A 13961-nucleotide genomic window follows, 5' to 3' on the forward strand; every position below is an offset into this window, starting at 1 on the left:
GGTAGTTTAAGCAGATCTGTGTGTTTGTTGCAGGGGCCATCAACACTTTGGCACCAGCTCGAGGGTTTGAAGTCAAAGCATGGCTTCAGTCCATGCAATATCAGATGAGCAATATAGTTTTATCCAGGCAATGAAGAAACCACAAAACAAGGTGGAGCCCTTCATCTGAGAATGCAAAGGGTTCATGTGATGGTGAATAGTAACAGCTCTGCATTTTTGCACAGTGTGTCGCTGATGGGCATTGACAGATGGGTTAAGATGCAGGAAGTTGCAGTGAGCGTTGCCCAGCCTCACCAACGGGACGGACTCAATGGCTTCCGGCCATTGGTAAACCTGTTTAGTAATGTTCTCACTTTTCCTCAACCGCCCCCCTCATCCGTTCTTCTCACAATGCCTGGAAGTCGCCTAGACCCACATCTCCCTCTCTGTTTTCTTAATCGTTGTTTTCCTTTATGGTTTTTCCTTGTTTTTTTCTTTCATAAAGCACACAATTGATCCAACCTCTATCCAAACAAACAGAAGCACAAGGACACGCACAAGCACTCCACATCCCAGGCAAACATTTTGACTTCCGATTCGCATTTTCAAAGGATTTATATCCAAACATGGGTGTTAGATTTTTAAAATATGTTTGACTCAAAAGGGAGTTTGCCTTTTCAAAAAGAATTATTGCTCAAGATGCAGCTCAAAATTACCTGGAGGCAGTTATACCTGCTAAAAATAAGTTGTTGTGCAACCCAATCATGAGCATTGGTAGATCTGTCTGTGCCTACTGTTTTCAGCAATCACTTAATCCAAATAAAGCAAAAGCAATTTAGTGCACACACTGTTATATACTAGAGAAAAAATATTGAAATTTTAGGTAAAAATGATGAAATTCCACAATTTTTCTTTTGCATTTTAGACAAGAAAAGCACTCAGAGAGCGCAGTACTCCTCCAAGGCTGTTCATCCCCCCGTATGGCATTGTCAGAAATGCAGCTTTTTCTTTTTTTTTTTAGAAATGCTGCATTTATTTATTAGTTATTGATGATCAGAAATCACCATAGAATGTAGCCATTTAATATAGATGTATCCACAAACAAAATGACCTTGCACTGAGCACAGGAGTGTTTTATGCATGTGTACGTTATGTACGGATACCAAATCGCGGGACCTAAATATGTAGCGGACGGTAGGAATTGATGGGAATCAGAAACACCCCCACAATTTATTCAATTGTTCCTTGCATCGTTTTCCACGGATTAGTCCCAGTAAGTTTGCATTGGTCAATATGTAGAGGTATCACAATCATGTGATCGTCACAGGCAGCTGACGTAGTGTTCACTTGTTGTCATAGTTACAGTGACGCCGTGACTCACAATGATACAGAAATCTTTAACAAATCTGTGGATCCAAACTATAAGCCGTATCACTGCCCAAATCTAATCACTTGGTCTTTGTGTCATTTCTGACCTTCCCTGAACATTTCAATCCAAATCCATTTTTGAGTAATGTTGCTAACAGATAGACAAGCAGACAGATAAACTAACGCCGATCGTCACATAACTCCGCTGTGTTCCTTGGCAGTGTAATGAATTAGGTCCAATCATGTCAGTGAAAATAAAAATAATCTTCTCTTACTCAACCCTCCTGTTGTCTTCATCTACAGGCACCAAAAAATATTGTTTCCTTGTCTGGAAAAAATCCAGCAAAAAAATTCCCCAAATTTCTGAAACTTTGCAAAACCTTCAGGAAGAAGATTCCAATATTTCTTTAAAAGTTTCCCTTAGAAGTTTTTTTTTTTTAAATCCCCCAAATTTGGCAAGAAAATTATTGTAAATATTTTCAAAAAACTGTAAAAATCTTACAAAAAATCCTGAAAATATCTGAAGTGATTACATGTATATCAATAAAACGTCTAATATTTTCTTTAAGAACAGTCACAATTTTTTTTTTGTGACTGTTCGTAGAAAAATTTGAATGTTTCTTTTTTCCAGTCAAAAAATGTTCAAAGATTTCCCAAAAATGTTGAAAATGTAGACATCAGAAGTTTCACTGTTAAAATTTTTTTTTTTTTTCCAAATTTTCAAACTTTAAACCGGGTCAGGACAACATGAGAGTTAATCAGCATAACCCTAGCATCTTGCATCTCGTAAACCTAGCTTTTGGTGCAAGCATCACTCATCTTCCCCGAGTCAACCTTGAAGATTTCTCTTCTTTCTTCAAGGTCTCTTTCTGTGAAATACTTTCATGTGGAGGAAACAGAGTTCATAGTTCATTTTTTGCTGTGCCTCAATGAACTGTCCTGCGTCTGATTCTCTGCAAAGCCAAGGCTGCACTGAGGATGAAGTCACTTTCCGCTTATTTTTCAGTTCTTCATGACCTCTGAGCCCTCGTCCCCTCACTCCGTTACCCCCCAATTCGCCATCTCTCCTCCCTTGTCGCCTGCCCGCTTTATTATTGACGGATGTCCTGCGCGGGCGTTTTCATTCATGTCTCTGAGCAGCTTAGCAGGATGCATTCATGTGTGTGTGGATGGAAGTTCCTGCACATCTGTCGACTGCATTTCTCTCGGTCAGGGCGGGGTAAAGGTTGTTTTTCAGCACCAGGAGTAGGTGTCTTCCATCTAGAATGATCAGTTTTTTTCTTGCTTCCTTCCTTTTGGTCCTCATAACACGTCCCTTCTGCTCAGAAGGTTCCGGACAATTCTATGGAGCACTTATCAATAATGAGCTTCAGACTGAATTAGCCAGTTTAGCAAGTTTCCCTTTGAATACCATGACTTATTATATGCAAATAATATCACGGGATATTTTGAGAAATTGTGCAGCAAAATACAGGTGAAACTTGTATGAAAAACTCCCATAACTAAATGTAATTGATGAGGGTATGGCTTGTTTATCCAAATACAAGTTAGTGTTCCAGTTTCCTTTCAAACAGTTTCCTCTGTCCTGGTGAAGGAAAGCGTTGGTGGGGGATGTTCTGAGGCTTACCCCTGGACAGCCAGCCACGTACCGCATCTCCCCAAGGGTCCACATATATATTTTTTTAACGTGGCACAAAAACACACTTTGCTTTCCTGCCATTAGTTTGCGTCGAGCTATGGGGGTTTAGAAAAACTAATAGCCCACTAAAAATACTTAGAGCCCGGAGCCTGGGCCAGGGCTTTTCCTGAGTTGCTTCCAGTGTACGCGTGGGCCATTGAGGAAAGAGGAAACGAGCAGCTTTGGTTGTAAGGGGGCTTCCTGCGCAACATTATAAAGAGCTCCCTCCCTCTAGTCTCCCTCACAGTGCTGCTCAGAGCCAGTGGAGGCTGTGGGGGATCCCTGCTCCACGTCTTTGACTGCAGACTGAACACTGAGCCCAGTGGGTTGACGTCAGTGCAGCACACGGTAGTTCTCGTCCCTGCTGGTCGGGGTGAGTTGGAACTTTTCACCATATTGAAATATTTTGTCTCATGTGTCTAATCCTTGTTGGCTAGGGTTGATTTTTTGCTTTTATGTCGAGATGTTAAAAATCCTTTCCTCATTTTTCGTTAATCTTGTAATGTAACTTTTATGGTAAATTTCTGAAGAGAGTAATGATAAATTGCTAGATTTTGTTCGAGAAAAATGCAGGGTCGTTATCAATATGTGGTAAATGTGGGATTTATTGTATTATTTTTTTCTCTCAAAGCACAGAATTTCATTTTACTTCATATTCATTAACTTTTGAAAACTGTCTAGCAGTGTACAACTGTAAAATACATACAGGATCTTGTGTTTATTTCGTATTTTCTGCATGCAGGTACGAGTAGGGAGCTGGTCTCACCTAACAGATGTGTCTGGGACACTCCAATATATTTATTCTATCCGTTACATACAGGTAAGTTACTGTTATGAGTCATTCTAACAATCAAAATTTCAGCTCGAATGTTGTGAATGTAAAATACACTACCGTTCAAAAGTTTGGGGTCACTTAGAAATGTCCCTTTTTTGAAAAAAAAAGCAGGTTTATTTCAATGAAGATAACATTAAATGAATCAGAAATACAGGCTAGACATTGTTAATGTGGTAAATGACTATTCTAGCTGGAAACAGCTGATTTTTAATGGAATATCTCCATAGAGGTACAGAGGAACATTTCCAGCAACCATCACTCCTGTGTTCTAATGCTACATTGTGTTAGCTAACGGTGTTGAAAGGCTCACTGATGATCAGAAGACTCTTGTGCTGTTGTGTTAGCACATGAACAAAAGTGTGAGCATTCATGGAAAACATGTAATTGCCTGGGTGACCCCAAACTTTTCAGCAGTAGTGTATGTGCACTGCTTCATATGTCATTTCCCTTATTTAAAATATCTTTTCTCCAGACCCAAATGATGGAAGTGTTGGAAGGACACAGAGCGGACAGAGGGCAGGCGATGAGGGCCCCAGCTGATGGATACGTGAAGGAATTCACTCGCCACTCCAACGATGTGCTGCTGAACCTGAATGAACTCCGGCATCGAAGCATCCTGACTGACACCACCCTGGTTATCGGCAACGTGCATCTGCAGGCGCATTGTGCCGTGCTCGTGGCTTGCAGGTTGGTGCATGGCTCAAAGCAACACATACGACAGTTTCTCTGTCTTCTACGGCAAGCAGGAGCGAGACTGCTTTTGAAGGGAGAACTCGAATGAAACAAGCGTATATATAGTTGTTTTGTCCTTCTACTTTTATCTGGCCCAGTCAACTAAACTGCATAGCACAGCTCACCTGAATTTACCCTACGTATTTCTGTCCTCCTCTCTTCCCTCAGTGGGTTCTTCTACTCGCTGTACTCCCACCGTGTGATGCTTCAGGGGCGTGGTGGCGGCAGGGAGCAGCTCATAACCGTGTCTCTTCCCAGTACCTTGGATCCATCCAGCGTCTCCCTGCTGCTCGACTTCATGTACACCTCCCGCCTCCCTCTGACACCCAGTGTTGTCTCCGGAGTGCTGGCTGTTGCCACCTACTTGCAGATGGACCACGTGGCCGATACCTGCCGGGACTTCATGCAGCTGCACAGGTGAGGGCCTGGAAGGAACATCTGTTGTCTGATCACGTCTTGTGGATGAAGAATGTAGGAAATGATTTGACGCACAAAGCTGGTACATGAACTCAAAAAACATTTTTGTTTCATTTCCAGCATGAATAGCATGAGTGCGAGACACCCTCAGCTGGAGCTGGACTCCAGGGTGTCTGTAGCCTCTGTAGCCCCCAAAGAAGGGGACCTGTATAATCCAGGACCCCAGAGATCACTCCCAACAGGTGGGATGACCAGGTAAGAGAATTAAGTTTGTCATTAATTATTATTAAGTGGCTAAAACTCCTCTCTTTGTGTGACTGATTTCTTACATGTTTGTCGCTTTGACTTTTTGTTTATACATTGTAGGAATTACAGCTGCTGTAGTTTATGCGCCTTTGTCTGTTGACAGGTTTAGCTCATTACAGCACTTCCTTTGTTTTTCCTGCAGGATCCCTGCGATGGCTGGGGACTCTTTCAAGCCAGGGGCTTTCCTGACCTGCCAGCCCAGGTCAAAAGAGCTAAAAGGAGAGCCTGAGTCACCCACCATGGGCACTTCATCTCCAAACAGCCCCGCCCGCTCAAGCTGCCAACCGAACTCTCCCGCTGAGTCCAACACCTGCAACAAAAACCTTGTGGTACATCTCATGAAAATTGGAAATGTGCTTGATTTTAATGAAAATTTTCATTTACAGTTAAATTAAAGTTGTGTTTTCTTCAATTCTCCAGAATGACACCAAAGCCACACCAGACCCAAAGGCCTGCAACTGGAAGAAATACAAGTACATTGTTCTCAATCCTCTCTGTGCTGCCACTACGGTGAAAGAAGAGGAAGGGGAGGAACCCCAAAGTCGAGCATCACCCACTGCAGACAGCATGGGCTCGATCCCAAAAGCACCAACAGAGGCGTGGTCTGGAGAAGTGCCTGGTCAGATTGATAGGTAAACTGGAATAATGAGAATAATGACATCACAGAGACTAAAACAGAAAAGTTTATATATGTGTATAAAATGTGTATAAAAACCTTTTTTCTTCAGACAGGGGCAGGCCTCCTGCTACGAGGGTTCTGGCCGAGCCCCTCCCCTCGGGCCACCTCCCTCTGTGGACCAGCCAACAGTGCCTCCCTCCTACAAGGAAGGGCCAGGTAGGCAAAAGCCAAAACCCTGTTATATAGCAAAAATGATACACAAATCTATCAAAAACAGTGCATTGGTGTAACTAAAATTGCCCCCTTTTGGTCCAGAAGCTGCTAACCACAACCAAAATCCAATCAAGCGTGAGAACTACTATGTGCCCTACTGTTATTCTGGAAACCTGCAAGGAACCAAGTCTGTCTGCTCAGGTAAAGCCATAAAAAAATCTCTGTTCAGTTCACTTTATTTGATTCAGATGTTCAGAATAAATTTGTACAACCAGTGACTTTTGCCTGAGCAGGTGACAAACCGTACCGCTGTAACGTGTGTGGAGCTCAGTTCAACCGACCCGCCAACCTGAAGACTCACTCCCGCATTCACTCTGGAGAGAAACCTTACCGCTGTGACACCTGTGGAGCGCGATTTGTTCAGGTGAGGGCTCCAAGTGTGTGCATGACTACAAAAGTGGATGTTAGCAATGCTAAGCTACATAATGCTTTGTAATTGGTCACACATATTCATTTTGGTCTCGTATCCCATAATTAACTTTAAAATTTAAAAATGATTCAGTCTGTATCACATGAGAAAGACAAACTTCATGCCAAAAGATCATTTGCAAGCATGTTTTATTTAAAAAAGACATGAAAACTTTGGAAATAGTCAACTGGAGTTGCAATAGGACACTCCAGGAAATTTTGAGCGTCAATTATTCACCAGTTTGCATTTTTTCTGCGTCAGTTTATGGCAAAAATGTCTGTATTGGTAGCACTAAATTCTAATACCAATAAAATTCTTAGGAATTCTGTGTTGCTTTGACATATCTGTTTTCCTTTTCCTTTTGTCATTTAATTTTTTTTTTTGTCTGAATCAACACACATACACTGCCGTTCAAAAGTTTGGAGTCACAAAGACAATTTCATGTTTTCCATGAAAACTCACACTTTTATTCATGTGCTAACATAATTGCACGAGGATTTTCTAATCATCAATGAGCCTTTCAACACCATTAGCTAACACAATGTAGCATTAGAACACAGGAGTGATGGTTGCTGGAAATGTTCCTCTGTTCCCCGACGTAGAAATTCCAATAAAAATCATCCGTTTCCAGCTAGAATAGTCATTTATCACATTAACAATGTCAACACTGTACTTCTGTTTCATTTTATGTTATCTTCATTGAAAAAAAGCTGCTTTAAAACCATTTCTGACCCTAAATATTTGACCTGTAGTGCATAGTGGTTCGTCAAAATACAAGTGATTTACTTCATCTCATATTTTGCTCATAATTTGTTAAATGTTTCATTAGCTCTGGTGCATGATACTGAAACTTTGAAACTGTAGAGTGAACGTGTCAACAGCTAAAACCCCTATATCTCCTTGCTTCTTGCCTTATCTAGTTTTAGGTGGTTTCTGCTACACCCTTCAACCTGTTTGTGCGCTTTGTGTTAGGTTGCCCACCTGAGGGCCCACGTTTTGATCCATACAGGGGAAAAACCTTATCCCTGCCACACCTGTGGAACCCGGTTCCGCCACCTGCAGACCCTGAAGAGCCATTTGCGCATCCACACCGGAGAGAAGCCTTACACTGTAAGTCCCACAAAGAACACCACAGACCACCCTTTTCATTGCTGTGGTGTCTGACATAACGTCTAATCTGACTGCTTGCTTTGCAGTGTGAGAAGTGTGACCTGCATTTCCGACACAAGAGTCAGCTGCGTCTACATCTGCGCCAGAAACACGGAGCGGTCACCAACACCAAAATCTGCTACAAGGTGCTGACTGAGCCCTACCAGCCTATCCTGCAGGTCTGCTGAAGAAGAAGACTTTTGTTTAGTAATCACACCTGGCCCATTGTTCAGTGTGTTGTCTGAATATTACCTAAATCTGTGAATTTTTGTGAGTTAATTCATTTGCAATACAGTTCTGCTTGCATGAGGAGAAGCAGTTTTAAATTATTAGCACTTGGTTTGTTCATGAAGGTGGTATTTTATGACTTTTAAACACACTGATTAAAGGGACAGAGTTTGATATTAAACCAAAAGTTAAAATAGATTACATTTGAAGAAAGAAAGGCATTTTCATGTAACTCATAGTGTATTGTTGGATGAGATTTGGGCCTTGATGTGAAGATACCAAAAGACTGCATTATTAGTATGAATTTTACAGGTTAATTAGAAATCCTCTGGTGGATTGTCTGAGATGGAGATAAAAGTTGATTCAAGAAAGTGTTTTTGAAGGTTTGTGAAGGGACATAAAGAAGGTGATAGGGCATGGAAAAATACAGTTTGTGTACAATGAATGTGGAAGTAATGTGAGCATGTGAACAGTCTGAAAGAAAGAAAAAGCAGGTTTTATGAAGGGGAAGTGGTAAAGTTTGAGGTGAATAAAAAATAACATGGATTTTAAGTCTGGCAAAGCACTTCGTTAGTGTTAAATTTTGGGAATTTTCTTCTTAAACGCGTATTTAACTCAGATTTATCTTAACTTTATGGCCCGGTGCCTGTGTGTGTTTTTTGCAGTAATATCTGCTTTAACAGTCCAAGCAGGAAAAGGACTTAGATGTCTTGTTCTAAATATAAAATGTAGAAATCAAATAGTGTTTATAACAAAAGACATATAAAGAAGACAACTGAAATCAATTGAAAGGGTGATGTGAAATTTGTATGTGTATGAGTTAATTTGCTGGACAAAGATGGTTTTGTACAATTTAAATTAAATCATTTTTAAATCAATTGGACTTTTGGTGTTTGGTGTTTTGTTTACTTACCATATTGTCACTTAGAAATGTCCTTAATTTTGAAAGAAAAGCGATTTTTCAAAGAAGATAACATTACATGAAACGGAAATCCAGTCTCGATATTGCTGCTCAGTATTTATGTCAAGCTAACAGTTAGCTAATGGCATTGAAAGGCTAATTGATGACTAGAAAACCCTCATTGCAATTATGCTAGCACATGAATAAAAGTGTGAGTTTTCATGGAAAACATGAAATTGTCTGGTGACGGTAGTGTATGTATTGCTATATATGATGGAAAACAAATGAATATCAAAACAACAAGCAGGAAAAGTTGAAAAGTTGTCAATACCCCTTTTAGCCTTTCTCCCCTCACGGCTTCCTTTTTCTCATTAGCAAACTCTTTCTGCCCATGAATCACATCTTCTGTTAAGTCACATCTGTGCTGTCCTTCTCTGGATTCTGTGTTTTTTTTCTTGGTGCGGGTGTGAAAACAATAAAGCCGTTGGCACCTGTTTCCTCCAGGGCCATAATATTCCACGCTCACACGACTAGCCGACAACACGTGTGCGAGCTCGCTGGTGCTTCCTGAAGGTGAGGGGGTGACCGTGGAGGGGCCACAGACTCCTGCTGAACTCTCCCACCTTTTGTAATCCTCGCTTCCTGCTTCTTGATGAGTTGTGGCTAGCTGAACTCATTGTCTGAGCTCTGCAGACAAACATTGGAAGTTTGACGGGACTTTCCAACTTTCAACCCTACCCCCCCCTCAAATTGAGAAACAATTTAAAACCGATGAGATGTTGTTTTTTCCCCTTCATCAATTGGTGGCCAATCATGCATTGTCAGGGGTCTCCCCAAATATCACTTGGAAAAGTCACACAGAGTATGTCAGAAAAAAGGACTTCTGTGTACAAACATTTCAGGAAGTGAATGCGAAATAAAAAAAACTTTGTGCTGTACTTTGTTTCAAGAAGTAAGTATTGCTGGAAACCTTGTGGTGGTTTTATTAAAAATTCAAAACAAATGAGAGTGACCTTCATTAATAAAATGAAAATTTCCCATCTTATGAAACCCAAATGAAGAAAAATCCTCCCACTATTCATATAGATGAACAATTTCACCTGCTTGTGTGTCTGTTAAGAGAAAACTCAGACAGTGAACAGAGAAAGATGCAATAGATACGACATCAGTGGTGGACAAAGTATTGAGATCCTTTGACTTGAGTAAAGCAATTTAAAAATACTCCGTTACAAGCAACAAAAGCACTCAGAGAGCACAGTACTCCGCCAAGGCTGCTCAGTCGTTGCATCATTTTTGACGGATAAAATCTTTCAAAAAAATTTGTAGTCCACAGCGGTGGATTTGAAGTCGGATAGCAGTCATGTGATCGTCAGCAGGCAGAAGATGTAATGTTCACTTGTTGTCATGGTTACAGTGACACCGTACCACTGTCTCGCAATGACACAGAAATATTTAGCAAATCTGTGGATCCAGGCTATGAGCTCCATTACTGCCAAAATCTAATCACTTGGTCCTTGAATCATTTCTGACCTTCCCTGAAAATTTCATGCAAATCCATTATTTGGTTTTTGAGTAATGTTGCTAACAGTCAGACAAACCAACACTGACTGTCACATAACTCTGCTGCATTTTTTTGGCGGAGTAATAAAAGTTCTGCATAAGAAATCCTACTTCAGTGAAAGTACATTAGTAGCAACAACAAAATGTAGTTAAAGTAATAAAGTAAAAGCACTGATTTTTTTCCCCCCTGACTGGTAGATTTGGTTGATCAGTGTTTAAGCAGCATGTTTCTGTTGTAGCTGCTGCAAGTAGAGCCACATTGAACTTTATATATGATCTTATATATAGGTGCCGCAGATAAATCAGAGAAGTTTAGAGAGAAAAATACAATTTGGTGGAGCTCAACATCAGGAACATGAGCCCACACTGCTTTTTGTATGCTGTAAGTGACCAAAAGATGGCTGGAAACCATCGGTTTTAATCTGCAACAATGGGTTGTATTGTAAGAACTTGATTTATTATTTGTTGTGGAGCTACACGTAATACAAGAGTCAAGGCCCAGCTTTGTTGGTTTCTGACCTGGCAGTTTACTAAAGATGCATCCATCCATTATCTCTACACCGCTTTATCCTCATTAGGGTTGTGGGGAGGCTGGAGTTTATCCCAGCTGACTTAGGGGACAGCCTGGATACGTCACCAGTCTGTCACAGGACTACACATACAGACAAACAATCACACTCATAGACAATCTAGAGCTACCCATTAACATGAGCATGTTTGTGGACTGTGGGAGGAAGCCTAAGAACCTGGTGAAAACCTACGCATGCACAGGGAGAACATGCACACTCCACGCAGAAAGATTCCAGGAAGGACAGGATGAAAACAGCCACTGTGCAGCCTATTAAAGACACAATGATAATTAATTAATTGGTTTGTGTAATAAGTCAAACTGTTGTGATTGGAGGTTCTAAAATTTTAACATTCCACTATAACAATAAACAGAATACCTCTGGTTTGTGAACAAAACAAGACATTTGGGGAAGTCATCTTGGGACTTTGGATGATAGATGCTTTTTGAGATTGTTACCACATTTTATAGAGATAATCATTTGCTCCAGCTCTTCCACATATACAACATCAAATTAACAAATACACACATCAACATGCATGTTTGTGTGAATAACCAGATAAACACACATAAAACATAACCCACTGGTAAATCTACATGAATCAGGTAAAGAACAAAGTAAATGGGTCATGGCAATGTGACAGAGGAGCAGCACAAACAATACCAGGACCCTGAACTAGCTTCATGGGATTCCACCATCTGTGACATATTAAAATCTTTTATTTAAAAGAACCCTGTAGTTTAGGGACATTATTGAGTCATTACACTGAACAACATGGATTCTTAATGTCATGTTTTGATTGATCCATAAAATAATCCTCACAGGAAAAGACCAATAAAGTAAAAGTTTGGACTCTGGATGTTCAGGGCTCTGACTGTCATGGCCGTAGCCAGGTATGAGGTCAGCGAGGTCCGGACCTCACCTATTCTTTCCGAGTTTTTTTTTTTTTCGCCAAATATGCCCAACTGAATAAAACATAAACTCATAAAAACTTGAAACCTCTCTGTGAAACGTGCTTGTAAATTTTAAATTGTGGTAAACATCCATGGGCTTTGTGTTCTGTTTGTGCCTGTGTGCGTGTTGCGGTGAAAAGCTGTTTGATCAGCTGATGCACGTACCCGCAAATGCGCCCTGTGACGCGCTTGGCAGCGGGCCAAACCCCGTTCAAAAACTAGTGTTTTTATTATTAGCACTTTGTAGACAACATCCCCGCCCATCTACACCAAGGTGACCACAATATATTTTTTTAGATAATTCGGCACTAGTTCGGCCTGTCAGATCATCTGATCAAAGAGTTTAATTACTTTTATCCACAGCGGAGAGCGCATCCGGCGCTTTTTTATTATTATTATTATTATTTTTTTTTTTGATGAGCGCCTGGCTCATCAGACAACATACAATGTATGTTGAAGATATTTCTAACCTTTCCAGTGACGACTTGTGCCTGTGAGAGGTCATTCTCAGCCATGCGAAGACTTAAGACATGGCTTAGATCTACCATGTCCAACGACAGACTGACAGGCCTGGCGATGATGCATGTGCATCAGAAAGTGGAGGTGAACCGGGAGAATATCTTTCGACGGTGGGATGCCTCTGGTCACAGGAGGATTCAGCTAGCCTTTGATGTAAAAAGTTGATTTGTTTTTTTGAAAAAATATACATTTTTGTTTGGAAAATGCTGATTAAAAGATATTTAAACAACAAACATCTTGTGTGACTTGTTGCCTAAAAAATATATATAAAAATAAATATTTTTAAAAAACATTGAAAAATTTTCGGGCGGGCTTTGCGCGCGCATCATGGATCTCACCTATTCCAAAATCCTGGCTACGGCCCTGCTGACTGTCAGCACTGCTTAGTTGGAACAGAACAAAAGAAAAACAAATTTAAAACCTTGTTGTTGCCTCCCTCTAGTGTTCATTTCCTGAACACCCATGGGGCAGTTTTCTATCACATCACACCGGGAACACTTTTCAGCTGTGAATCATTTCTCATCTTGCTTCTGCAGGACAAGTTAATCGAGTCATGGGCTTTCTAAAATCAGCAGCAAATGGCCGAAGATAGTGTTTTCTCTATTCACACACAGTATAGTTCAAACGTTTGGGGTCACTTAGAAATGTCCTTATTTTTGAAGGAAAACTTTTTATTTCAATGAAGATAACATTAAATGAATCAGAAATATAGTCTAGACATTGTTAATGTGGTAAATGACAATTCTAGCTGGAAAAAGCTGATTTTTAATGAAATATCTCCATAGGGGTACAGAGGAACATTTCCAGCAACCATCACTCCTGTGTTCTAATGCTACATTGTGTTAACTAGTGGTGATGAAAGGCTAATTGATGGTTAGAAAACCCTTGTGCAGTTATGTTAGCACATGAATAAAAGTGTGAGTTTTCATAGAAAACATGAAATTGTCTTTGTGACCCCAAACGTTTGAACAGTAGTGTAATAGTCGAAGTCAAAAAATGCTTGATGCAGTTGAGAAACTAGTTTCTTGTGTATTTTCATGGGTGTGACTTCAGTGTCAGTATCATGGTAAGAAGCTATTAAGTGAGCCAAACCTTCAGCAAGGCAAAGCCTCAGGAGCCAGGAGGAGTCACAGTGGAGCTGAAAAAGCAGGATAAAAGAAAAGATTACTAGGAAAACCACGACCTGTTGGTTGAGTTTTTACTTTCTACCACACCCTTGTTGTGGCAAACTGTGCTAGCAACAAACTGCCACATCTCAAAGAATAGAGATACACTGGCAAGAAGTCGTAATTGCATGAAAATTTGGACTTTTGCTAAAAAAAGAAAACATACCAGTTTTCCTGTGCACCAGTTCAATGCACTACACTCCAGAATCACTGGTTGCCTAAACAAGCCAACAATCAAGAGGTGTGATTCCTGCTGATGATATTTGACCTAGACCTGTACTGTTATCTTCAGAATAGCTC

At 40.6% G+C, this 13961-nt stretch overlaps 1 protein-coding gene across 2 annotated transcripts; it reads left to right on the forward strand.

The window, feature by feature from the left end:
• Nucleotides 1-3260: 3260 nt before the first annotated feature.
• bcl6b (BCL6B transcription repressor) lies at nt 3261-8871 on the forward strand. 2 transcript variants are annotated; one of them, XM_022217473.2, is made up of 12 exons: nt 3261-3398; nt 3768-3845; nt 4333-4547; nt 4761-5009; nt 5130-5264; nt 5458-5644; nt 5736-5947; nt 6044-6150; nt 6250-6348; nt 6441-6571; nt 7589-7726; nt 7813-8871. In XM_022217473.2, exons 3-12 carry the CDS (start codon nt 4339-4341, stop codon nt 7951-7953), a joined length of 1608 nt encoding a protein of 535 aa, XP_022073165.2. In that variant the 5' UTR covers nt 3261-3398; nt 3768-3845; nt 4333-4338; the 3' UTR covers nt 7954-8871. The 2 variants fall into 2 exon arrangements, with proteins under 2 accessions (XP_022073165.2, XP_022073166.2); XM_022217474.2 differs by having other exon boundaries at nt 6253-6348.
• Nucleotides 8872-13961: the final 5090 nt, after the last annotated feature.

Source organism: Acanthochromis polyacanthus, chromosome 23 (assembly GCF_021347895.1).
Source record: "Acanthochromis polyacanthus isolate Apoly-LR-REF ecotype Palm Island chromosome 23, KAUST_Apoly_ChrSc, whole genome shotgun sequence".
Lineage (NCBI taxonomy): Eukaryota > Metazoa > Chordata > Actinopteri > Pomacentridae > Acanthochromis > Acanthochromis polyacanthus.

Coding starts and splice junctions, on each gene's coding strand:
- bcl6b (XM_022217473.2), top strand. CDS start 4,339: ATGATGGAAGTGTTGGAAGGACACAGAGCGGACAGAGGGCAGGCGATG. Junction 6,151..6,249: donor CTCCTACAAGGAAGGGCCAG/GTAGGCAAAAGC, acceptor CTTTTGGTCCAG/AAGCTGCTAACCACAACCAA. Junction 6,349..6,440: donor AACCAAGTCTGTCTGCTCAG/GTAAAGCCATAA, acceptor TTGCCTGAGCAG/GTGACAAACCGTACCGCTGT.